The sequence below is a fragment of the Lepisma saccharinum genome, chromosome 20 (genome assembly GCF_977018435.1).
Source record: "Lepisma saccharinum chromosome 20, izLepSacc3.1, whole genome shotgun sequence".
NCBI lineage: Eukaryota > Metazoa > Arthropoda > Insecta > Zygentoma > Lepismatidae > Lepisma > Lepisma saccharinum.
Window position 1 is genome coordinate 1410565 of NC_139248.1, and position 27125 is coordinate 1437689.

General features: G+C 37.1%; 2 protein-coding genes across 7 annotated transcripts in view; one reads left to right on the forward strand and one right to left on the reverse strand.

Moving 5' to 3' along the window:
- Positions 1 to 16796, forward strand: part of LOC146003619 (NADP-dependent malic enzyme-like) — a 150116-nt gene extending 133320 nt beyond the window's left edge. For 4 of the 6 annotated variants that reach the window (XM_083141939.1, XM_083141936.1, XM_083141940.1 and 1 more), the window contains exons 10-13: positions 529 to 671; positions 2568 to 2738; positions 4019 to 4142; positions 16061 to 16796. In XM_083141939.1, coding sequence (XP_082998065.1) covers positions 529 to 671; positions 2568 to 2738; positions 4019 to 4142; positions 16061 to 16200 — 578 coding nt within the window. In that variant the 3' untranslated portion in view covers positions 16201 to 16796. Of the gene's footprint in view, positions 1 to 528; positions 672 to 2567; positions 2739 to 4018; positions 4143 to 11202; positions 11393 to 16060 lie in introns of all 6 variants that reach the window. The other 2 variants (XR_014443839.1, XM_083141937.1) reach the window with 2 other exon arrangements.
- Positions 16797 to 19334: 2538 nt separating this feature from the next.
- On the reverse strand, positions 19335 to 23531 carry LOC146003338 (cytochrome c oxidase subunit 5B, mitochondrial-like). Its single transcript, XM_083141620.1, has 3 exons — positions 23392 to 23531; positions 21065 to 21138; positions 19335 to 19722 (listed from the first exon to the last, which is right to left on the reverse strand). Exons 1-3 carry the CDS (start codon positions 23474 to 23476, stop codon positions 19510 to 19512), a joined length of 372 nt encoding a protein of 123 aa, XP_082997746.1. The 5' UTR covers positions 23477 to 23531; the 3' UTR covers positions 19335 to 19509.
- Between the last annotated feature and the right edge of the window lie 3594 nt (positions 23532 to 27125).

Below are 27125 nucleotides of genomic sequence, written 5' to 3' on the forward strand. Positions count from 1 at the left end.
TTTGAGACAGCGTACTGAGTCTCATAAAATCTTTTGTGACCGCCTACCAATTCTCGTAGCACTTCTGGCAACTGGAGAATCGCAGGGGACCAACTTCCTTACTTGGATTTTTACCTTTCAGGCTTAAACCACATACGCTAACTCATGAAAAATGTCATAAAACAAGTCTGGTGTTAGTAAATTCAGATTTTTATTAATTTTTACATGCAAACATGCTTGAAATTGGTTAGAAAACAATCCGATTAACATGCATCGCATAAACTTACAGCCCCGCTTCCATTAAGCTAAGCCACAGCCTATCTCCACCCTCCTATTCCTCTATTTTATACAATGTGATTGGCAATATGACTTTTCTTTGCAGCGCTGTCAAAGTTATAATTTGTACAGCGTGATTGCCATTGTAGTTTTTTACACATTGCTGGCAAAGTTGTAATTTGTACAGCGTGATTATTTTTATATACAACATTTTCAACTAGAGAACTTATGATCTGTCATAACCAACCATGAATTTCTGTTTCCTTCCACCAGGTGCTGCTGCAGTGGCTGGAGCATTCACGCCAGCCATCCTGAAAGCCATGGCTAGCTTCAACCAGCACCCGGTTGTTTTTGCTCTGAGCAATCCAACGAGTAAAGCGGAGTGCACGGCACAAACTGCCTTTGACAACACAAACGTAAGTGATTTATTTTTAGCAAAATTGATTTATGGCAAAGCTGCTTGCACTTCCCCAGACATAGAAGCTCAGTACTAGAGTACTGCACTTTCGCTCGAATCTACTTCATGCAATTACAATTCAAAATAAATAAGACCCAAATTCGATACATATGAAAGTGTGTAATATCTACAGAAGCAATTTAAAATATCGTAGCACAGTGCAACACATATCTGTACATCATTGTTCACTTATCGAAAAGGTTCCTTCTAAATAATAAGATTCAGTTACAACATTCGATCAAACATCATTTTAATGTGCCAATAATCATAGAAACATATGTATAAAATGTCCGCCTAGGTAGTTTGTTTCGTTTTCATATTGATTTGATTTGGTTTATTTCACTTCGCTTTTCTGCCACTTTTTTCCAATTGTGAAGATGGGGATGAGTGATGATATGCATAGGCATAGTTTTGTCCATCTGCTTGTGGGTGGGTGCTAGCTGGGGCTAATTTTATCCATACTTTTATTCATTACAAAAATCATCACGGACATTCTCCTTGGGAGACAGGCGATCCCCTCATCATCTTATCCAAAAGAATCGGAATCGTTGAAAGGAATAAATATGCTATTATAGATGGTTGCAAATTCATTAAAGAACACATTTCTTCTTTGGAATGAAGAAGGTATAATTTCAAATATATAATAATATAATAGGGTAATCCGGTGTTTGTGGTAATGAGCAAATTATAATGCTGCAAGGCATTTAAAAGCTCAATCTACATCAGTAATGGAATAGGAAAAATTCAAATTTCCTTAATTTTTATACAATGAAACTTCGCATTTTCCTCATTTTACTACAACTGAGAACCACTTGTTGTGACTAGATTCGTGAAGAGAACATAAAGATATTGCACCAATTACGTAATTGTCCTATCTAAAACTTCAATAAAAGTGCTCTGCTTTTTGCTCATCTAGACATTCCCGATTTTTTTTTTTTCGTTCAACTACAATTTCCCTATCCATGTTCAGTAGTGCATGTTCATTGGAGAGAAAGACAGTTAAGCTGTAGCCGAAGACACTGAGTATGTAATAAATCTCTGTCAACTGAAAATGATCACCTACCTAGAGTGTGATTTATGATTTTATAAGAGGTGGAAGAGGAATGAACTTAGTTGGTATGCTATCTTAATAATCTTATAGATGTTTGCAAAGAGCTCTCCAGAATACTATTTAGTAGGCTCTGATAGGTTTCCATTCATTTAAACCTCGCATGCAGATGTTCGTTTTTACCAATATACAATGCATGCATATAATTGTACATTAATTGCTTAATATCTAATCAAACAGAAATCAACGTTGTTTTTTATATTTTGGAATATCATAGTGTTTTTTTCGAGAGGAGGGGAAAATTCGAAAAGGCAAAGATCCTGTCGAGCCTTAATGAGGTTTGATTGATGCATACATTTGTCACATGTATCAAATTTTGGTCCTAAGAGAGGTATTAAATGAGATGATAATTCTGTATTGTTGATTGATTTGAACTATTGGCATGCCAGCTTTTGTTTTTATCTTTGGGAAGTGTCACGATTGTTACATGTTAAATATAGCTCAAAGTTAATAAAATATTAAAACAACAGGTAGCAGTTAAAAATATATGTGCACTCATTTAATAGAATTAGTTGTCTTGCAGAATCCTTTCAAAAGAAATAATTGTAATGTAAACTGATAATGAGATTCTGGTCTACACTAAATACAATATTCACTTTTTGTATCACTATTGTTTATTAGAATACAAACTTTATTCGGCCTCTTCATCAGTTTGTTTCTTAACTAAGATTTTGTTTGTTTCTTGTGTATTTTTACACGTATGTAACTATGAAGAATTCTGACATCTGTAAATATTTAATTTTGCAGGGAACTGTAATATTTGCAAGTGGTTCCCCATTTCCTCCGGTAACATTTAATGGAAAGACCTATGAAACAGGACAAGGAAACAATGCGTACATATTTCCAGGGATTGCTCTAGGCGTTATCTGCTCTGGAATGCATCACATTGGAGAAGAAATCTTTTTAATTGCTGCCCAGGTATGTGAAGTTAAACCTTGATTTTCACTTCGATTCTCTATCCCCACCCAAAGTCACTGGGAAAATGCTCACATTTAATAAGGTTTGTCACTTGTATTATTGATATATATATGCTAGAGAATGTTCTGTGTAAAATCTTGATGTAAACTGACTTTTGACACTATTTTCGCTATTGTTATTCATAAAGGTATGTTACTGTTGTATAAAGGCTACACTTTTCTTAATCCTGAAATAAACAAGATATATTAGTGTTGTGTCCTCCTTCGTGGCCATGCGGTCTAAGGCGTTGTGCTTTAGACTCCAATTGCAAGATGGCAATGGTTAGAGTCTGCCTGGGTTCAGTCTCTGGGTTTTCGGCCTGTGTATAGAACCGGTGGCAACCCACCATCATGAGGAAATTGGGAAGATACGATTGAGTAGCGTAACCCGATCATAAATATCTCCTATAACGGCTGCGGGTTCGACGTGCTGACTCCACGTCACTCCATTACTGGTTGAAGACCTCCACACCTCTGGGTAGGATTGTGGGAGCGAGACTGGCAGTTGGGAGATAGGCCAAGGCCCTTCAAGGGCTGTCAAGCCATGGACTGTTGTTATTATTATATTAGTGTTGTGTAAAGGGTACATTTTTCTTTATCCTGAAATAAACCAAAATGTGAAAAATATTATTGAGATTACACTCTTCATCTAGAGCACAATAATTTGCCAAGATTATATTTTTATAAATGTACTGAATATTTCAGAAGGAAATATCTGTTTTCCCTTGTTTTGCTAATCATCATATATTAGGGATCTTGCAGATTAATCGGTAATTTATTGATATCGGCCAGCATAGGTATATCGGTGTTTCTGTAAAATCACCAATAATTTTACCAAGCTGATATGTCTGTGAATAACCTGTAATTTAGTGGAAAATTTTGATTTTTTTGCTATATTTGTAGATGGAAATGTATAATTGAAGTCTTGAATGTTTTTCCAAATAAATGTCTCAATGCACATTATTGGAACATTTGCAGCTTTCATCAGATCTGCAGAATATCAGCATTAGTAAATTTTATATTCGGTATTTGCAAAATTTTCATATCAGTCCATCCCTATCATATCACATATTTTGTGAGTAATATTGGGTCTCCACTTCCTAGCATTTTTATGTAATGCACATAGTGTGCTTAATAATAATAATAGTAATAGTAGTGTCCTGGATACAGGTAATGTGTATTTTTCACTCTGAGAAACAGACCGTTTTTGGTTGTATAATTTGATGCAATTTCTGCTTACAGGCATTGTCAGAACTCGTGACGTCAGATGATATTGAAACTGGTCGTGTGTATCCCCCGTTAAATGATATCCGTCGATGCTCCCTAAAAATCTCCACCAAGATAGCTGAATATGCCTACAAGAATGGTCAGTGTTCATTATTATTTTGTTTCAAAATATATTGTCCAAATTTTGAACAAGAAATTAATTCTCTCTTTCTTATATAATTTGAATGTAATTTATATTCATTTGAGAAGGACAAGACAGATAATATAAAATCAAGAGGCAGTATGCAATGGAAGGTTGTATGTTTTTCAGTAATTTCTTGAAAACAACAGTTTACTCTTGACTGCAGAGTTGTTTGGTACAGTCGTCATCTTGCTTTGTGTACTTCATAATAAGTGTTGTTTTTTCTTATTTTTGTATTAACTCTTCTTTCACAATTTAGACAGGAACTACATTCATAGGATCACAATAAAAGTCAAAATATTTCCCCTCAAATTACTCTCCTTATTTTCTTCCAGCTTTCTTCTCTTTTTTTTTTTTTTGTCTGTGAATTCCATTCTTGTACTTTCTTTCATACTTGTTTCTTGCTGTGCTATCTATACTTCTATTTTATTTTGACTTAACTGCTCAACTTGTAATTTTAGTTGACATAACTAACTCCCTAGCCTTCTTAAACCCGAATGTTTATGGCTGCAGCAACACAGGCCTTCCATCTGTCCCTTCCTGGGCGAGATCAATCCAATCTTTCCCACCTTAACGATTTCCTTTAGGTCCATCTCAACGTTATCCCTCCATCTTCGTCTTGGTCTTCCTACTGGTCTCTTACCATCAGGTTTCCCAACAAGAATCCTATGAACTCTTCTTTCCTCTCCCAAATGGCCTGCCCATCTAAGTCTTAATTTTCACTAAGTAATGAAGTCCAGCTTTGGCATGTGTTTGCTTTGTTCTGTAGCTTTCATCACATCATGTAGCTTCCTCAGGAGATAGGACAAGAATAGTCAAGATTTAAGACATGGGAAGCTATGTTAAGGTTAAAAATAGATTGAGACGATAAAAGACAAAGCAGTGCCCTCTCACTCCTTCCACTTCAACTCTGACTGGCAACTCTTTACCATACTTGTCCTCCCTGAGGATGTGGTGAAAGCTAGAGAACAAAATAAGTACATTCCAAAACTGGTTTTATTACTTAGTGAAATGGTGGCATGTGTTGTAAGTTATGCCTTATCTTAATTTTTAGTTGGACATAATACTATTTTTTTCTGAACTTCATCTGCAGTTGAAGTATTTTCTTCTGTTTGGTCCAGTAGAAGTTTAAACTTACAACCCTTTCATTTCTGATTGGGTGTGATTACTTTCCCAGATATCTAGAATTCCATACTACTTTGTGCTCCATTTAAAGTTACTGTTTATTCTTTCTCAGGAAATGAAATGGTAACTTGAACAGGGCAAAGAGAAGGGTAGAATTTAGAGTTTCACTGGTTTACACATCAGTAATCCAAGGTTGTAAGTTTGAATTGGCATTGTTGGTTTAACTGAAGACCAGAGAAGAAATATTCTCTCCAAATGCAGTCTATTGTGTATGAAGAGTTACAATAATAATAAAAATAATAAAGATGAATAAAGTCCAACTAAGATCACATGGTGATGTAACGCCATTATTCCTAATAAAGGGGATCTGGATGGAGAATATCCAAAACAAAAATGTTATATTTTGGAAAGTCTTTATTATACACATGCCCAATGTGTACCATTGTAAAGAGAAACTCTTAAATTTGCGTTTCTAGAAAATACCTAACGTAAATACCTCCAACTGACATCTAGTGACCTTGGTAACAAGTTGTTTGTTCAGGTATGCTGTCAACATTTTGTGCTGGCCTATCAATTCTATTCAACATCAGTTTTGAACATCAAACATTCTTCAAGGAACATGGAATAATCCACACTGAAACAATTAGTGAGAGAAAAAGTGCAATGTGTTTATCTCCTGTAGTGGCACAAACTGTTAAATGTTTATAATATATACTTCCTGAGATTTTCTTTAGAACTTCCATCCAGACACCCTATACATGAAATATTTACTTATTGAAGTAATGGCCATTGAATACAACATATTTTGTAAGTTTTCCTTAAGTATAATCAAAACTCTTGCAACTCTTGGTTAATTTTAGATTACTTATAAATTTTGTTATGGATCTTTATTTTACTCTTAAGCCCACTTAAAAAACTGCATAAAAAGGAAGAGAAGGGGAAAACATTCCAAACAAATAGTGAACCTTGTACACTAGTAATTAAGTGAACTGGTGTTTAGAAACAAGAATTGTATCATATAATATGTTCGTCAATTGTTATACTGTAATTCTTAGATCTCACTTTACCTGTTCCTTGTTCTTGATTGTATGAAGGAAAGTCAAAAAGCATGATTCCTTGCTGTTTATTTTTGAATCAAATAATTTGCATCGAATTGCTTTTCATCTAATGTAAACACACTGTTCTTTATGAGGCACTTGCCTAAACAATTTGCATGATGGATAGTCTCAACCAATGTCAAGAAATATGTACTATGTTCATTTACTATCTCCCAAAAAGTAACACTAAATAACAAAAGACCACCAAAATTTTTTTTGCTATCTTCCAATTAATAAAATTGTGTTGTATAATGGGGAGTAAAAGGGGAATCTTTCTTTTCTGACTTTGCAAATACTTCTGTTTTTTCCTCTCTTCTAATGTCTGTATATTCAAATCTGAATATCATTTCACTATTTTGTGTTACTTGTATTTGTGTTTGTCTTCTATTTTGGTCTATTTTACATATCTTTTTGTTGTCATTTTCTAAGGTTTTGCGAGTTCTTGTGTCGTGTGTTACATTGATTTGATATATTTCCGTCCATTTAATCACATATATGTAGAGTGAAGTGTAATGCAATGGGAGAATGTTAGGAATGGATTCAACATTCGAAACACTATAAATAAAGGGTGAAAACACTGACCACACTGCACACCCTATTTGCATATACAGGGTGATTTATAATTCCCTCAGTGGTTTTGAACGGTTATAGGTGCATAACAGTGTATAACGATTTCTCCAAGTTTGGTATGTACCTTACAGGTGTTCGATATGTGCACCCCTGGTAACACGGCAAACATCAATCCTGAAATGAAGTTCCTGCCACACGGTCCCTCCCAGCATGTTCGTTTTGAATCCCACAGGCAGCCAGTCTCCTTGAACTTGTTGTACCACGAATTGGCTTGTCTGTAGGTGCATCTGTTCGATATTTCGTACAAAATCTCCATTGTACCGTCACAACCAACTCACATTTAGCGAATTCTAAAATGCAGGACACTTTGCATTCACCACTGCATACCGTGTTTATGTTAACTGTGTTATACTGCCACCTATAAATTTACAATTACATGGTGGGGCCTATGACGAGTGCAAGTTTGAATAGATTCTTTATGTACTAATATGCACCTTTTTGCTGTATGTGTTATAGTTCTTGTACTGTAAACATTCAAACCCCAGAGGAAATTATGAATAACCCTGTACTACAAACTGTTTTCTGTATACATGACTTTAGAATAACATCAATACAAAGGAAACCAAATAATAAGTAGGCAAAATTTATATCTAGTAAGCTGTTCAGTTGCTACAGTTTCCAAGCTTCCATTCCTTCACTCTTAAAACATGTTTTGAATTTCCATGTCTAATATTTCTTGCTTCCCAGTTTCTCACATTCTTTGTTGTTGTTGCCAATATTTTCTCATTGCTGTTGAATTTTCAGCTACATGTCAATTGGAATATTTATAATTAAAAGTTCAAAATCCGTTCCTAGTTTTCTTTATATGAGTTGCATTACATTGGTTTAAGTAACAGAGAACTCTGTCCTGAATCACTCTGTTTCAAGTGGCTTGAATTAAACTTGACAGAATCCACTACTTGTCTCTTTAAGTGTGTGTGTGCTGTATAGTTGTGATAATGAAAGAGAGAGAGAGAGAGAGAGTACATGGAAAATAATGTATTTGATTGTAATGTTTCTTAACAAGACCTTCCCTGTTTCTTTTGATACACATTTTGTCTTCCTGTGATATTAGAATTCTTTTTCCTTCTGTCACCCAGTGTGGCTTCAACTTTTCCTCCCAGTACTGAAGTTGAGAATGTGTGAAGAATTATCATATTAAAAATTATTCTAAGTACAGTAGAGTCCGTATAATTTTGAGATAGATGGGAGTGAAACCTTTACCTTTACTTTACTAATGTTCACAATATTCAAATTTACATAAATATTTTTCTTTTCATCATTCATTCAATTCCTCTTCACACTTTCTGCAACTTTGAAATGTATATGAGAAAATCATGAAAATATTTTAAAGGTATAGTTTGTGGAAATTACTTGTCAAAAAGAATTTTGCACTTAACATCTAATGCAAATTGTAAGTACTACAAATGTAGTGCTGCTATATACTTATTGAAATAACTAAGGAATTGTGAGGCTTTTTGGTACTATTTTTTGCCTTTTCATTATATTTTAAAAGAAATGTTTTTGTAGGAGTTTATAGTTCGTAATTTTAGCTGAGTAAACATTTTTATAAGAAACTAAAAATTTTGAATGAAATATAAAGCTTGTAATGTAATAATTTTTAACTGTAAGGATGTAACACATTTGATGTATATATTTTCATGTTATTTTTTTAAGTATATTAATCATTATTTTTATACTTTTGTTATAGCATGATGGATATTAATAATGATAATGCATTAACATCAGGAGTGGGTTACTGCATGTTTGATTTTTAAAAAAATGTCTGACTGTGAGCAGGAATACCACGTCTTTATGCAAAACTACAGATGCAGGATTGGGATTCTGTTCTTTATTTTTCCTCTTTTTTTTGAGTACTTAGGAGAATTATTTAGAATAGGAATAGAAGTGAATATGTGTTGGTCTTGGCATATTTGTTTATCAGTATATATAGTAGGGATGGACCGATATGAAATTTTGACCGATACCGAGAAAGTACCGATGTAAAATTTACCAATACCGATAACCGATATTCTACCGATCTGATGTAAAATTCCAAATGGTCCTTGAAGAACCTGAATAGTTCATTGACCTCCTGAATTAATGTATTTCGAGGTGACAACAATGCAAAAGAAGTTGCATATTTACAAATTTACTTTTTTAAAGAAAGTAGGGTATTGAGATTATCCATAAAAATTATTAAAAAATGATAAAATTTTAAGATATTTATAGATATATCAGATCAGTAAAATAATCGGTAATGCACCGATATGCCTATATCGGCCGATACCGATTTATCTGTCCCATCCCTAATGCGTAATGATAACTTTACCTATATTGTAGAAGTGAAGCAAATTAATTGACTGACACATTGGTATATCAGTGCCTCATTTAATTGGCCAACAGTATGTGCCAAATGAGAAGCTACCAAGAATAGACAGCTTGTCAGCTTATAGGTGATGCTTCCACACATTTCTCGTCCCTCTGTGTGGCCATGGAGGCCTGAAGATTAAAGTCTAGCAGACTTCAGAACTGATAGACTATGGAAAGGAAAGCAGGGATGTTTCTAATTCCATTCCCACCCATCGTTGCCAGCCCCTTCGAAATTCAAAGGCTCAGATTTAAGGAAGCCAAGCCATGTCTAGTTGCCTTAAGGCTTGGCTGGACTTTTGATGTCAGGGCAGCTGTTTATTGAATTTTTCTCTCCTTTCAAAAAACTGCTATGATATTCCAAAATGTGAAACATTAAATCTGCTTATAATTCCTTCTGGAGCATTCACGTGAATCTTTGAGATTTTGCTCTCTATACGAGGGTTGTTTAAAAAATAAGTTTCCCTATGTTGTAATATTTTTATACATGCAAACTCTACATGTCTAAATAAGTGCATACCTGTACTACTTTTCAACATAATCGCCTTGCACATTGAGACATTTGTCCCAACGCTGCACCACCTTATCGAACCCCTGTGCAAAAAAAAAGTCCGGGCTCAGACCTTGCAACAACCCTCCTCGCAAGTCCTCGTGGATGATGCTGTGAGCAGTCCCAAGAGAAATGTTCAACGTGTTGGCCACCTCACGAACCTTGATTCTTCTGTTCCCCCAGATCAGTTCATCCACTTTCACGATGTTCTCATCAGGGAGCCAGTTGAGAGACGACCGAATCGAACTTCATCAAAAGTCCATACTCTGCCTTTGGTGAACATGTTGCACCACCTTCTGACCATCTGCACATACATTACAGTGTCACCGTACACAGCTTCCTGTGGATGTCAAGCCATTTGCCCATTTGTACCGAATCATGGCATGCACTTCTTCCTGACACCATCTGCCCAATACACATGCACCTGCCATGCTGCCCTCCTCTCTAATGGCACGAGCCTGGCATTTCACGATGTTCCGTTGTTTCCTTCCCCTCTGGGCATGGGCATTCACGTCTGCGGGAGAAATGCCTATCCTTCCTTGAAGGTGACAGATAGGGCTTGTCAACCATGTGCATAGTGTTACAAATTATTTTTGTAACAAATTTTATGGCACAGGGAAACTTATTTATTGAACCACCCTCATATATTCATAATTGTTTAATAGGCTTACATAGCCACGAAACTATTGTGAATAACTAGACAACAGCAAAAGTTAAATACACAAAGATTCACCTGAATGCTCTAGAAGGAATTCTAAGCAGATGGAATTTTTCAGATTTTGAAATATCTTAGTGGTTTTTTGAAAGGAGAGGAAAACTCAAACACCTTTGCTGACATCAGCCAAGCCTTAAGAAGTGATAAGGACATGAACTGGAAAGCAAAGGTTTATCCAGAATTTTCCCTTTTAAGTGCTGTATGTTCATATTTAAAGCCAAAGGACCAAAACTTGGATCTTTGTAAAAATAAATTAGGGGCTATTGATGAAATTTGGGGGTTGGGGGTGTGTGGATATAACCTTTCGGAACTGGTTTCATAATTTTGAGTAGCTTTTCAAGTTCTATTTCAATCTGTAGTGTCAAATGTATTGATGAGGAAAGTTTTCACCAGTCCTGGCTGGGTGCAGGTGCAGTATTATTGATGATCAGAGGTGATAAATCCTAATCCTGTTGTCTGTAGTTTTGCTCCAATACAGTGCATATGCAATGATGTGGCAGGTGAAGTATCCAACATGCAAAAAGGAAAAATGTTTCTGCTGTATCCTTTCAGGCAAAGCATCTACTTACCCAGAGCCGGAGGACAAGGCAGAATTTATCAAAGCACAACTCTATGACTACCATTATACTTCTGCTTTACCCACTATATACGGTTGGCCAAAGCTTTAGACATAAGAAGGTTAGACTTGCAAGTCAAAGCACTTGCCTGCAGAATGCAAATGAGATTTTTCTTCTCTCCTCAAGTAATTTCACTCACTTTCTTGTAGCCTGCGCAAGCATTTTGTTTCTTTTGTAGTTAGTGTCATGAGTAGTTATTGATTTAGTTTTTTGTATTACTGTGTAGTAATAATAACAATAGCAAAGCCTGTAGAAAATTAGATTATGTTGAAGTATGAAAAAAAATATTTAAAAAAAGCAAGACCTTCTCCGAAAGGGTGTCCCGCAACATGGCCATATGGTCTACGACTTCGGGACATGTGCTGGTTTTGAGTCACCTGAGGAAAGCGTAACAACTTTTCTGTTGAGATTTCGGCCTGCGTATGGGACCTGTGGCCACCCACCATCGTGAGGAAATTGGGGAGCTACGAGTGAGTAGCGCAACCCAGTCATGGAAACCTGCAACGACGACTGTGGATTCGTAGTGCTGACCACATATCAGCCTGTAACTGGTTGGATAGGTGGGAGTAAGGCCGGCAGTCTGGCGTACAAGGGCTGTTGTGCCACGGGTTATTATCCCCGAAAGGGTTGCAAGCACTGAAATAAACAAAACCTTTCCATTCCAATGACGTGGGGGGAAGCAGGGCTTCCAGACCCACTCCCCAAATACATCCTTGGCATGGTACTCTTGCAATGTGGCATTTATTTCTGGGAATCGATTGGGATAAAATTGTTTTGTACTGACAGTGTCTATGCAGTTTAATATTTAATAATAGACACTTATTTTTCTGCATAAAAATAGTAAATATCATATAATATTTTCATTTAGCTCAATCATTTGAAATTTTTAAAAAAAATTAGTTAATCAGGTATATTTTCTACAGGTTCACACTTTAATATTTTGTATGCAATTTTCTGTAATTCTCTCTCTGCTTGTAACCCATCACCTTCTTCCCTGTGGTTGTGGATGACTTTCTTGACTGTTCATTTTTTCAGTTGCCTGCCTCAAAGCTTCCAAGAGTTGGTGTTTATGTAATTCACTATTTATGATGCTTACATTAATGCTGTTTTTGTTTATTCTGTACATAAGAGGCTTGTAAATATGCTATTAACAAGATTACAGAACTATTCTTGTTTGTATGCATTACTTGTCAAATGCAAACTTTGAACTATTTATTTTGAAATGTGAATATTTCAACTTTTCTCTCAGAGCTTTCTTTTTGCTAAAAACTGCAATGATTTACAATAATATGCATAATATATATTTATGTATGTAATGTTTGTGAATATAGAGAAAGTTTTGTGGAAAAAGCTTGAATGTTGAACATGCATGCTTGTGTGTTGATGGTGATATGAATTCAATTGACAGTTTTGCTATTTTCTTTAAAACTATGGTCAAATTCATAGCAGTTTTAATTAGCATAGAATTTATATTATGTAATTGTTTTAAGAATTGTGGCTTGTACTTAAATTTCCATCCTTTTTTTTTTAAGTGGTTTTACTTCCACATGCAAATAGTCATAAAATTTTGCTTGGGAAAAATTTCAATCATGTTTACATTTTAATTTAAAATTCATCAGCGTCTGACTACCATGCTAAAGGTTCCGGGTTCGATCCCCGGCCGGTTCAAATCCGGGAACTTTTCTAACGATGGAAGCGGCCCCGGCGCCCACCCAGCGTCGAATAACATGGGTACCTGGGGGAAACCCTGGGGGGTAAAGGCGGTCAGGGACATGGTGCTGATCACATCACCCTCACTCACGACTGGATCAAGAAAGTGTAGGGCGTTACCCCCACACCCCCTATACGCCTTCATGGTGTGGTGCTATGCACAGGGGAGCACTTTACCTTTTTTTTTTCAGTGTTTCTTCATTAATCAAATGAAGTTTAGCTTGGTGTTGCTCTGCCCCAGTCCTTTCCAATATAATATTACAGTGAGCGCTTGAAGTTAAAAATGTTAGTTGGGTGGATGTTTGGATGAACCTTGAGGTTAGCTGGGGGGGGGGGGGATGCTTTGCAAAATTTTTACTAGCTGGGGGGGATACCATCCCCATTATTACAGTTACAGTGTAAATGTATTTAATATTACAGTGCCATTTCTTTTTTATGAACAAACTTTATCTCCTTTTCATTTATTGGAATCTTTTAGAATTATTTAGAGCCATGTTTCCATGTAGGGTGTCTTGAGTACCGTGCGGGAGACCCAGGTTTGATTCCCAGGGTGGGTAATCTATGGTGGGAATGCTTCTGGTTGTGTCTCCACATAAAGCGTCTCTGAGACTCAAATAAAATGGTTACCGGGAGGGGGGGATAGGGGGTAAAGGTGGCTTGATCATGGTGCTGATCACCACCTCCAAAATGGCTGAGATTGAAGCATGTGTGTGGTCCTATGCCTCACGACATGGTGCAAGTGCACAGAGAGGATGATGTGAAGGTACTGCTCCCTACAGACAATTTTTGGTAAAAGAATTTCTTCCATTTTTCAAAAGAAAAGAGGAAGGGACCTGACTGTGTGCCATCACAAAGGCTTCTTTGCATCGATGAATATATCACATAAGACCGAGTGCTGGACACTTTCTATTGATTCCTCCAAGTCCTCTCTTAAAGCAGTTTTGCTGCACAACAGCATGCAATGCTCTAACTTCAATTCCTGTTGTCCATGTAGTTAATTCCTGTTGTCCATGTAGTTGACATTAAGGAAACTTCTGAAAACATGAAAGAAGTTGTTTGGTGATGGTGAGTGAACTACGTGGAATGCATTTCGACAAGTGTGTCATAGTTCTCTGGGGAACAGGAGATCAAAGAACTATGAACAACTCGTGAAGAATCTTCTGATGTCTTACGAGAAGACTGGGTGGGAATTCAGCATTCATGGTATTACTTTTCTTTCTTAGTTCTTTGCTGTTAGCGGTTTTTACTGTTCAAGAGATGTATTTCAGTAAAGAAAGTACTTTATCCTACACAACAGAAAAATATTCTTGTCGAGGATTCAGTAACCATTTATTTTAAGGCCACCTGCAGAATTGTTTTGGGAGGGTGGAGGGTGGCAGTGTTTAAAGTGGAGTTATGCTTAAAAAGAGTTATGCTTTCCCCAGTTAAGAGAATTATCATAAAGCATATCACCAGCACTAAGTTAATTTGCATAGATGCTTAATCTGTCTTTCACGGCACCTCTTATCTAGGTTTTCACGCTGTAATTTCAAAATTTGAATCTCTTAATTCTTCCCAGATATCTCATGGGCTGGATGGGGGTGAAGTGTCCCCCTGGGCTCCTTTTGCGGGCGCTCTTAATATATTTATCACGCACATTGCTTATGATTAGTTGTTATGTAACATGAATTATGCCATAACTTCAACTTAAGAGCCAATCTTAGAACATGAAGTGAATATTCGTGTTCAGGTCAATTTCAGTAAGAAACAGCTACTTTCCTCTCTGTATCAGAAAAAAAGTGTTATCAATCATTGCCGTTGCAATTAACCTACAGAGGTGGAAAAATGCATTAAATCACAAAAATTTATTTTAATTGCAATTTTTTGTTGGCCTGGGCAGGTGTGTGGTATTATTAAGTTTGAAATATATATCAGAAGTGAAACATATATATATATATAAAAATCAAAGAAGGTAAAAGGAAAATTTTGATTTTTTCTACTGTCTGATGAGTGTTTCCTTTTACCTTCTTTGATTTTTACTTAGCCCTTTTGGCCCTCCTTGCTTTTAGCCATATATATATATATATATATATATATATATATATATATATATATATATATATATATATATATACATATACATATTGCTGATATTTTTGTGCCATTAACATTATTATCTAAAGTACTTGTTACTGCGGGTGTGTCTTAGATCAAGTGTTCTTACTGTGCCATTATATGATACACAGTTTTATTCTTAGCTGTACTTTGTAGTCTGAAAAAGGATATGTAAGCTGTATGCACTGGAAACAAAAATTCATAGCCATTTTCCTTTAAGGAATGGAACAGATTAAGCAGTTGTGTTGATATCAGGCAATAGTGGTTTATTAGTAAATTTGGCAGTAATTTTTTGGATATATTTCCGTAAATAGTGTTTGTAATGTATAAAAACTGCCATTTTGTTGCAGAATTCATATAGCCTGTCTTTGTAAATGTCTAAATATGTAGCTTCGTTTTCCAAGGCAAAACCCAATGTAGAAATCTTATTACATACACTAATTAGGGAGGTGTAATCATTCATGTTCCTCGTGGAAGTTTTGTTAACATCAGATCTGTAGAATATCAGTTATCAGTGATGAAATGTATATTGGTTCTTTAGCATCCATATAATCCTCATATTAATCCATGCTTAGTTTAAATTACCCGTTCATCAGTTCAAACAAGTGACACACTTTGAACAATTTATTTTTGGCAAAAGTTGCAGCTATATTCTGTCTCTGGTCTGTGGAGGAACTCAAGTAACCAAAAGTGGTTGGCCCAATGTTGGAACAACCGTACTAAAAATGGTTGACCAAATGTAAGAACATACCGTTGGGCAACAGTAGTTTTGGTCGTGGTTCCAATGTTGCCCAAACGTGTCGGTTTTACATTGGCCCAACATACTGAAAACTAAAGTATAGTCACTCTTTGCACAGAGACGTTTTCGTTTGCTCCCTCCAGGGATTCCCAGGACAGATTATAGCTACATTTCCTTTCTGAAAAGCTGTTTTACAGGACAAACTATGCATAAGCATTGTTCTAATATGACTTTTCTGTTTTCACAACAGGTGTGGCATCCACTTACCCTGAACCGGAAGACAAAGAAGCATACATAGAGTCTGAAATATATACACACTATTACGAGAAGAGAACTCTTCCTGCAACTTACGAATGGCCGGATATTGCAGGCATTAAACCTCTGGAGTGAACTATTTGGAGGGTTTGTGAAGAAGTGAACGTTTGTTCAACACCGAATTCTCCCACATTGCACCATGTGCAAAATGTATTGTTAAGAAAATGTTTTTTGATGTTATGTAAAACACACCATGTTGGACAATTTGTAGAATGTTATTAAACATAGTTGAAACATACGTTTAAAATTCTTCAAAAAGAAGGAAAAAGTTTATTGGATGGTGGTCATGTTTTCAGGATTTTACAATGTAATTTCACTTACAGGCTGGTCAGTCACAATTTATGTAAAATACTCAACAATATGTTGTTTTCAGTATTAATATTCAAAAGGAATCATGAAAATCACAAAGGTTGCCTTGAGCAATACCCGTATTTTTATTTATGAAATTATATTTTATACATTTTGTGACCAAGATATATATATAAATATATATGTAGATACATAAAAGATGTTGTCATAGTAACTGGTCAAGCTAGACTTGTTTTATAGTCAATTTTCCTGTTGTATGTTAATGGCAGTGTTTCCTGTTGTACTGCTTGATTCTAGAAATGCGTTAAGCCAAAAGAAAAATGTTTCTGACAGAGGAAGCTAAATTTGTTTAAAAATAAAAATCCTTTCAATTAATTTAATCAAAAGATTTTATTTTTTTCTAATCCTTCATTCCATGCCTATTGCTTCTGCAAGTGGTTTAAATTTGTTTTCATTTTTCCATTAGTTTATAGTGAATAGTTACTATCATAAGACAAGTTTCTAAACTATGAATTGTAGCTTTCCTTTCCTGATGACATGATTCGAACAGATGTTCTCGGTTACCAGTCAGGTTAAATTGGCGTTAGCTTCCAACGTTTCGAGTGCATACATTGCTCTCATCTACAGGAATGTAAAAATGGAGACCAGTGTAGGGTTATATATATGACTATGATGGGGCAGAGTTTGGACGCTGTCTTCCTATTGGATATCTCTGTATCCTGGTGTTCTCATTGGCTGGTGTCGTGTGTTTTACGGAGGAGTTGCTTCCAGGCCTGACTGACTTGGAGTCCCACATCCCTGTTGAGATTGGTGCTTTCCCTTGAAATGGCTATGGCTTTCTTTACTCGTCAGCAAGTGCGTCCGGAAAGGTGGGGCTGTGGCCCCCCCTGGAAAATGAAAGTCAACCAAAAATTATGTATTTCACACATATAATTTCATTTTAGCCACAATAATGTGTGTTAATTATTGCATTAACACCAAAAATTCAAATTTGAGCAATGTTTTTTTTAGGGAACTATACTCTTTTGGGGGAAAATATGACTTGTTTACCCCCCTGGAAAAAAACACCTTCCTTGCCCATCCCTGGAAAAAATCCTGCGGACGTCTGTTTTCATAGGTCCGAGTAACACCAAGTACGACCAAGTCGAAGTGGCCCAATGCAGTACTTAGTACAAGGTGTACAACTTTGCTTCCGCCATTTTTCCCCAAAAATATGACGCTGTAATGAAAAACATTGCTTACCCAGGCATTATTCAAAGTATTGTCCATCGCTGGCCACTACTTTCTCCCATCTTTCGGGCAGCGTACGAATGCCGCGTCTAAAAAAATGTTCATCTTTGGAGGCGATCCACTTTTTGACTTCTGCATAAGATCGGAAGTGTTGGTCAGCCAGTTCATGAGCCATTGATCTAAACAGGTGATAATCAGAGGGAGCGATGTCTGGAGAATAAGGTGGGTGGGGGTAGGACGTTCCATCTTAATGTTTCCAAGTACGTTTTCACCACTTTGGCAGCGTGGGGTCGTGCGTTGTCATGCTGCAAAATCACTTTGTCATGCCTCTCGCTGTATTGCGGCCGTTTGTCCTTCAATGCTCGGCTCAAACGCATTAATTGCGTTCGATAACGAGCACCTGTGATTGTTTCACTTGGAGCCATGAATATTCGGTTTGGCCATCGACGTGGAAGCATGGCCAGGATATCCCCATGATTGTTTGCATTTTGGGTTATCGTAATGAACCCATTTTTCGTCCCCGGTCACAATCCGATGCAGAAATCCCTTCAGTTTTTGCCTCTGAAGCAACTGTTCACAAACACACAAACGCCGTTCAACGTCTCTTGGTTTCAGCTCATACAGGACCCAAGTTCCTTCTTTCTGAATCATACTCATGGCTTTCAGATGTTTTGAAATGGCTTGCTGTGTCACTCCCAATGATCGTGCCAATTCTTCGTGAGTTTGATGCGAGTCTTCACTCAGCAATGTCTCCAATTCTGCATCTTCGAAAACTTTCTGTCTTCCACCACTATGTCGGTCATCGACGTTAAAGTCACCGTTCTTGAAGCATTGAAACCACTCACGACAGGTTCTCTCACTTGTAGCATCCTCACCATACATAGTGGAGAGCATTCGATGAGCCTCAGCCGCAGTTTTCTTCATATTGAAACAAAAAAGTAGAACCTCCCGCAAATGGCGAGAATTTGGCTCGTACACTGACATTTTCAATCGCGAACAACTTCACGATGCACACACCACTCGACTAATGTTTGAATGGGGTTATCTTGACAGAGGTCCAAGCTAACTGCGTGACGTCTGCGATTTGCTTATTTCGACCGCTACTTCCTGTTGTTGCCACCTGTCGGAAAACAGCGGAAGCAAAGTTGTACACCTTGTATATATAGTGAAAAGTTACCATCATCATAACATCAGTATTGCCAACTTACGAGTATGTTAAGTAAAATAGTGAAAATTTGATTGATCCAAATGGGGTCTACCAAGCTTGCTTGTGTAAGTAGTGGAATGTGGGGAGAAGCCAGAGACTGACTTGGTAGAGCACTGGGATAGACAATTGTTATTAATGAAATCAGAAGTGGCAAATTGCTTTTTGTAGTAACTATGTTGAAGAAGTTAATTTATTTGGGGGAAAACAATATGACGAGTAAGATGTAAATAATACAGTGGACTATTTTTAGTTCAAACTTGAAACAGTAGTTTATCCCCCTTGAAATCATTGTTAATGAAACAATTTTGCATAATTTGAATTTTTTTCATGTCCCCTTGAAGTTTGAATTAAAAGGAGTCCACCGTTATTCATTTACCATTATAAATAGACAGGGAATATAACTTTTCCTTTATTGGAATCAATAATATGCATTTACAAGACAACTCATTTTTCAAAAGGAACTTGCAACAAATTTTTATTTAATATCTTAATCACAATGATAACTGAATGAAACAAAAAGTAATGACTTCTGCAATTTAAAGGAGATTAATGAACTATGCTGCTCCTCTAGGAAATAACAAAAGTGTCTGCCAAACTGTGAATGTTTAGCAGAAGCATCAGATGTATATCTGCTTCCTTCAGCCGATCGGCTCCTTCTCCACCAGCTTGAACCAGTAGCCACACTCGCAGCGTGTCGGGCAATCTTTGTGGAGAACCATCCACAGGGGGAACATGGCATGGTCATCGCAAATGCACCCCACGAAGCGGTGATCAAATGCCGATGGAATTTCTATGGGGCACTCTTCTCCCCCATCCTCCCCTCTGGCAATAGGCTGTGAATGATATGGGTCCTGAAAGAAAAATGCTGCATTTAATTATCAATTTTAATATAAATCAGTTGGTTTTTACATGTTCCTCAATTGTATACTTTACCCTGGTTCGATATCCAATGGGGCACATAGTGATACGAATCCCTCTTTAAACTCTTCTAAGTCCAGTCCTGATTAGCCTTTCTGTGATAAAGTGGACTTAAAATCAAATTCAGATCAAATATACAATATACCTGCCTGATTCCAATAGCACCATGCTTTTCAATATTTTCCTTAGCCTCAGGCAAAGATCGGTGGCATATTCTGAAAATTTGACCTGGTTTACAACAACCATTCTTATTTATTAATGTATATATTTATTATACACCCAATCTAGATTAATTAAATGTAATTGAAATAGATTCTTGGAATCTCAGGCAGAGTGGTTAACACTACATGTTATGAAAAAGGGGTCCCAGGCTCAAATCCTAGTCTGAGCACGAGTCTCCCTTCATCAATTTCATATCATCACTCATCCTTATTGTCATGATTAGCAAAAGTAGCAGAAAAGTGACATAATATAACCTAATTAATTTATATTGCCAAGCCTTCATGATGAATGATACTGTTTGTTGAACAGTTTGTTTTTCACTGGAATTTGAACAAATGGAATTTCTTATTTGCTATCTGTGTACGTCGTTGCATGTGGGACATTCTGTTTGGTTCAAGTGGATGAAAATTAGCGTTTCTGTAGCCCATGATTGGTCGAATTTGCTTGAGTCACACCATCAGTCACAGGTGAGAGAGGCACTCGCCCTTGCTTTTGAGTCATATTTCACAGCATTTTATTTTTTGTTCTAGTGATCTTTCTATTATTTCCCTTCTTCTCTGTCTGAGCCCTAACAAAAATGGGATGTTCCTCAAAGCTGCTCTGAAGGACTCTAGGGCAGTTTCATTTGTGTTCCACAAATATGATGTAATATTAAATCACTTACATACTTTTCTTATTTTCTGTGAACATGACAAAAACATCTGGGCACAAAAAATCCTAGAAACAGTGTAGACTTATTGACTTAACAATGGACAAGTCTAAATGAAAAAAATGTCGCATAATTGGTCGCAGGTGAGCTCTCTGCTCCTTCCACAACAATGGTCTCTCTCACACTGCCATTCATGTCATCTCATTAGAATGTGATCAGGTCACTCGTGACACTATAAAAGTCAGCTAGAAGGCACCACAGGCCAATACTTTAAATACTGTTAAAATGGCACTTCATTAAAATTGAAAGTCGATATGGCGTTCACACGTGAGCCATCGCAGGTTAAGGAATAGCAGAGCAAACACCAACTGAAAAGAAATGTGTAAAATATAATTTGAACTTACGTCCTCCCCAGCCAATGCAGCAAGCATCAGTCTCTTTTCTCTGCCCGTTGCATGATCCAATGGGTCCATCATCACTGAAAGAAAAAGATTACGGAACATTTTGAAGACCAATAGAAATTGCCATGTACAGCACATGCCAATCGTTTATACTTTCTTTCTTTCAACATACTGATCGCTTCGTATTTTGAACTGAATTACCGAAGTAAAAAAATCAATATGTTGAGAGTAAAAGTCAGGAATCCAATGAGGCACATAGAGAGGGAAGGGCTCTGGGGACTGAAGCCCCTTCCCCTGAAATCCTACAAATATCTGATTTAAATAGTGTATAGTCGTAATTAATATTACTTTCTTAGTAGGATTAAACATCTATAAAAGTTGTATACTGAGAAACTCATCTCCATGACTTCTACTCCCACATTTTTTCGCCTTTAGATGGCGGCTGCTGATAATGGATGGTCCCCTCGAAAGAATGATGGTCCGCAGGATTTTTTCCAGGGAGGGGCAAGCAAAGTTATTTTTTCCAGGTGGGGGCAAAGGAGGCATATTTTTTCCATAATGGTCAGAAACAATTCTTCACATTGAAGTTATCATGTTCCCGCAATATCCTTCAAATAATTAACATAAATTACTGTGAATGCAAGAGATGGCGTGCTCCTCCCCACCCCCCTTTCGGACTCCCATGCCGTCCCCTTCGAAATAAAATTCTTGCTACGGGCCTGAATCCAATTAATTCTGCGAAAATTTTCCTAAATGGAGGATTCCATCCCCACATCATATCTAACACTGGATAGAATTTCAACTGGTTCCTGTATTTTACTCTCATTTTTTTATATAACGCGGTTTTCTTTGGTTATTCTGTCGAATACTAATGGAATGAACTTTATTTCTGTTATTAGAGTAAAAATAACAAGCTTTCTGCTTTTCTTGTAACTTCAAATAAACTATGCTAATTTCCATGTGGGTGAGGGGCGGGTGAACAAACCCGTTCGATCTCAGTTTCCGACTAAAAATGTTGCAAACAATGGATCGACTTTTGCATCGAGTCCCAGCAAAATAAGAAACAAAAATATAAATAATCAGCCAGATATTAGCTTTCTGTGCCTGATGAAAATTTGGTTCACGTAAAAACATACAAGAGTCACCGAGAATCTCGGATAAGTCACGGTCTTGTCTCGATAAAGCTGAAGTGTATCTCGTTCTCAGCGTCGTCTCGACAAGCCACGTTCTCGTCCAGATTTTCATGAAGACTTTTGCGGGGTAGTCTCTCTCGAATTCTGCGAGTAGGAATTGACGCAGAATTTGCCAAACGCCGGCCTCCGTGGCGAAGTGGTTAGCACAGCACGCTACGCCGCTAGGGGTCCTGGGTTCGAATCCAGGCCTGGGTATTTGTGTTCCTTGTGTCACGAATTTCATCATATATCATCCTCATCTTCGCGATTAGTCAAAAAGTGACAGAAAAGTGAAGCAAAATAAACTAAATCAAGTGAGCCAAATATTGTTTCTTCCCGAATACATTTTACGCAAATTTTGGGATGGGGTAGGTAAATATTATATAGGTTTATCCGCCACTTATGTTCCCGGCTTGACCATGGGTGTTCCTTTGGGTTGTCCCTTCGATCCTTCATCAACTTCATCTTTCATCCCGATCGTAGCAATTAGACAAAAGTGACGGAAAAGCGACGGTAAATAACAAGAAATACAAATTTTTAAGTTAATCAAAACAAATAATGACAGGATATTTCTTAGCAAAATTATTTTAAAGTTTATCTGTGTTTGTTCCATAAGAGCTCATTTTTGTCTGTGGCGTATAGCCTATCATAATTTAACTACATCGACATATTATTTTCAGTACGTTACAGCGAAAATGTAGCTCCTAAATCGATCAATTTGTTCAACATTATTGGCTCAAGCTGTTAAATCTGTGCCTGCTAGAAGTTACGGGATAAAATTCCATAATATAGAGTTTTGCACAATTTTGCACGTAAGAACAATTGTAGTTTCGATCCTGGAACATAATGCAAGGTTATTAGAAGCCACGAAATGTCAGTAGTAACATTCGCAACAATGAAGAGCAACTCGTCTTTTCCTCTTTTACATTTATATGCATGATATTACAAGGAGTTTACTCTGGTTAGACGAAGATCGTTAGACGCACACAAAAAGCAATTTCAACTTGTCACATTTCGTTAAATATGAGCCTCAAGTAACGTAATAATCGTTACAAGAAGAAAGATGTCAACTGTTTGCTGAATACATACGATTTTAAAAATGGCTTGACACAATACAAACTTGTATTACAATAGACTGCTAAAAACCTTAATACTTACTTTGATTGGCATGCCTAACTGTTTTGTAAAACATATTGCGGCGAAGAAATGCTGAAGCAACAGACCTGAAGCTTAGAGTTGCCATTTCGCTAGCAGGATAACTTGATAACGTCTTTCTTGATAACTGATAATATAGTACATATAGCGATATTGTTTAATATAGCCTATAGAGTAGGAGTGACCAAACTAGTTTGACGCAAGCGCCACTACTATTGAATAGAGCACTGAAGACTGATTTATCCATCACGTCAAATTTAAGGTTATTTGGTTATTTTAGGCCTTAAACTTACCCTTGAACTCCCGAAAACAGGGCCGGCTCTAGGTGGATGTGGGGCCTATAACCAAAATTGTTCAGAGGTCTGAAAAAGTCAAAGAATTTTCTTTCTCTGAAGGACAGGTCTTCTTACAATCACAGTACAAATATTATTCGAATAAATAAACAATTAATTTATATATTTCGTATTATTGCCAAAGAGCAATGAATAGAATATGTTGAAGGTTAAAACCAAGAATTTTGGGAAGCCATGGACGTCCGCAGAATTTTTTTTTTCCAGGGAGGGGCAAGCAAGGTATTCTTTCAAGGGGGCAAAAAATGCGTTAATTTTATCATGTGAGGTGTAAACAAATAAAATTCTCTTTATTTTTGTCTTTGATAAATGCTGGACACGAATAGTAGAAAATAAGTAATGAAATAGATAGTGAAATAAATTATTTACTCATTAACAACTTAAAATTAATTACAATGTTTACATTAGGCCTATACATTAATTTATTATTATTTACGCAAAAGCATCGATTACTTTGTTATAGTTGATGTTTTTGTCTCTGTTGATCTTGATTTGTTGTTTCAAGTCCACTTTATCAAAAAAAAAAAAAAAAAGGTAATCGGGACTGGACCGACAGTTTAAAGTGGGATCCGAACCACTGTGCCAAATGCGTAAATAGGTTTTCGTAATTTTAAATTTAGAAAACAATCTCTCTGTCTTTGCTACTGCGAGAGGAACAGTAACGTACAGTCACCCGCAATAAAAATGGGACGTCTATACACCATTTATTCGTCCCATCTATAGGCCCTGTGTTATTTGTGTTGGCTAAATCTATGGCGATAGCAGAACTTCATATTAAAAAAGTTGCTATTATCGCCGTAGAATTGGACAACACACATAATGCATTGCAGGGAAGCCAGTATTTCAGGATCTAGGTGTCCCATCTAGGTGACTCTACATAACACGTCAGGATAACTAACAGAAAATCAATTAACTGTGTTGCATAACAAGGAGATGAGCAATCTCTTTCACATCATATGTGTCCTTTATCTTGTGTTTGAGAGAACTTCTGGTAATATTTTCGACTGAAATAAAGGTTTGGAAATGTTTTTGCAATTTTTTCAGGATCTTTGCGAAGCTGTGTCTATATATCTTGTCAAAAAGAAGGTTGTATCACTTTCTGTGTGTCTACAACTGCTTTCATGCCTTCAACGACTGTCCAGATGTGTGAAATATTGATATGTTGAACCAGCTTTCTCGGTTAGCAGGTCGTTGGACAGAGTTCGTCAAAGTGTTTCTTCATTTTTTTTATTCTTTCGTCAAATAATTCACTTTAAATCCTCCTATTTTGCATATTGTTTCATCATTTCAACAAGTAATTCATATGATCCATGAAGATCAAAAATTCCTAAGTGAGCCTTCGGTAAGAGATCATATGCAGCCATATCAGGAGAGTCTGCTTGTAATGACTTTTAAGTTATATTCATCTGCGCCAAGCCTTTACATTGAACAGTCCATAAGAAAATGAAACTGAAATATTCAATTTTTCCCCTTAAGGCTAATAGCTCCCTTTCATTTAATTTGGATTCCTGATTGTTAATATTATACAAGAAAAAACTTTCAAATCATCAAAAAGCCACCGTTCTTATCTTCCTGCCGTCTTGATGGATCGGCTAATTTCTTGTTCATGATTTCAATTCTTGCAGTCGCAGAATACTGTTCAAAAAAAAAAAAAATCTGTACTGTTACATAAAAACAGGGCTCTTTTCCGGTTATCTTCTACAGCTTTAGGAACCAAATTTGAATTATGACTAACGCAATTTTGAGGTGCAAGTTGTTTCTTTTGTGTTGTTGTACGTGCACCGATTTCCCGGCTTCATAATTTTGCCCCGCTGTCATTCTTTGTTTAGCATCAGTGGCGTGGCGTAACTTTTTCAAAAGTGTTACCTGCTATCAGTACGACAATTATGCCTGCTAAACGTTATCACCCCCCCCCCCCCCACCCGGATGATTTAGCCACAAACACTTCTAGAAAGAACTACCACTCACGAGACAGTTACCACGAACATCCAATGAATAGTGGTAGATCCTTGTCAATTCTTCATTTGTCTCCGTTTCTTTGCAATGAGGTGCGATGGGGAAGAAGAAGATACACACTTTTCTTGACGTTTGTGTGGTGAGCACTGAGCAGATGACAGACCTCCGCTTATTTGTGGAAGGGAAGCCCAGCTGCAGAAATGACTCCCAGCTGTACGTACTACTGTTGTTGTCAACCTAGTATTTTGGAGCAAAGTTTGTCCAAATCACAAATCACACCAAGGAACTATATTTTCGTCTATTACCTAACTGGTCTCAGTTGTAGTTCAATCCCCTTGGCTTTGCAGTCTACCTCTAGTTGCTTCACAGAAATGGTATTCCTATTTTAGGCGGGATTTAGCTCTTTTCTGCCAATCCGATGTGACAACACTGGCTGATCCGGTAGGTATGAATGGCAACAGGGTCCCTTAAAAGGCATATGAATAACCCCAGAGCACACTGTGCATAGACTAGAAATGAGTACAGATGGGTAACTTCCCATTACTCCTACGGAAATTTTTTTGTCGTCTGCTACCCGCTCGTCGCGTGATTTGCCATGCTTCTCTCTCCCATGATAGCGCTAAAATATGTCACAACGTAGTAGCCGACGTAAAATACTTTTTCGTCGGCTACGTGTCACCAGTGACGTGCGGTGACGTCGACACTTGGGGTAGCAATGAGTGGCGTGCCCAACGGGTCATAACGCCCCCCCCCTTTTAGGGGCCAGTATTCCTAAAAGAAGAACGTCAAATACAGGAAAAATTGCAAAGTTAGGAATGACTACAAAAAATTGTACACATAACTTCCACCCACTTTCGAAAATCAAAAACGATTTGATTTGACTACTGAGCCAGAGATGGCGGGTTTGAATCTCGGCTTGGCAATGGGTGATCTTTGTGTGTCCCTTCATCAATTTTATCATATCGTCTTCGCGATTATCCAAAAATGGCGGAAAGCGAAGTAAAATAAACCAAATCAAACAATCAATCAATCAATGATTTTATTTGATTCGCTTTTTTATACATTTGGCTAATCGCGAAGATGATAGGACAAAATTAATGAACGGACACACACAAAGAACACCCATGTCCAGGTAGGGGTTCGAACCAGGAACTTCTGGTGTTGTAGCGCGCTGTGGTAACCACTCCCATACGGTTGGTTGATTTGATGGTTGATTTGACGTTTTAAGTCCACTTTATACACAGAAAGGCTAATCGGGACTAGACCTATAGTTTAATGTGGGATCCGAACCACTATATGCCTCCATCGGGTCATCGGGTACAGATCCGGGACCATTTCCACTCCCCCACGGAGGTCGGCCGACAACGAACATGTGAGGAAGGCGCTAACCATTCGGATACGTGGGTATCGGTAAAGCAAACTGCATTTCTC

Coding starts and splice junctions, on each gene's coding strand:
- LOC146003338 (XM_083141620.1), bottom strand. CDS start 23,476: ATGGCAACTCTAAGCTTCAGGTCTGTTGCTTCAGCATTTCTTCGCCGC. Junction 21,139..23,391: donor AGTTAGGCATGCCAATCAAA/GTAAGTATTAAG, acceptor TTTTTCTTTCAG/TGATGATGGACCCATTGGAT. Junction 19,723..21,064: donor CTGCATTGGCTGGGGAGGAC/GTAAGTTCAAAT, acceptor TTTTTCTTTCAG/GACCCATATCATTCACAGCC.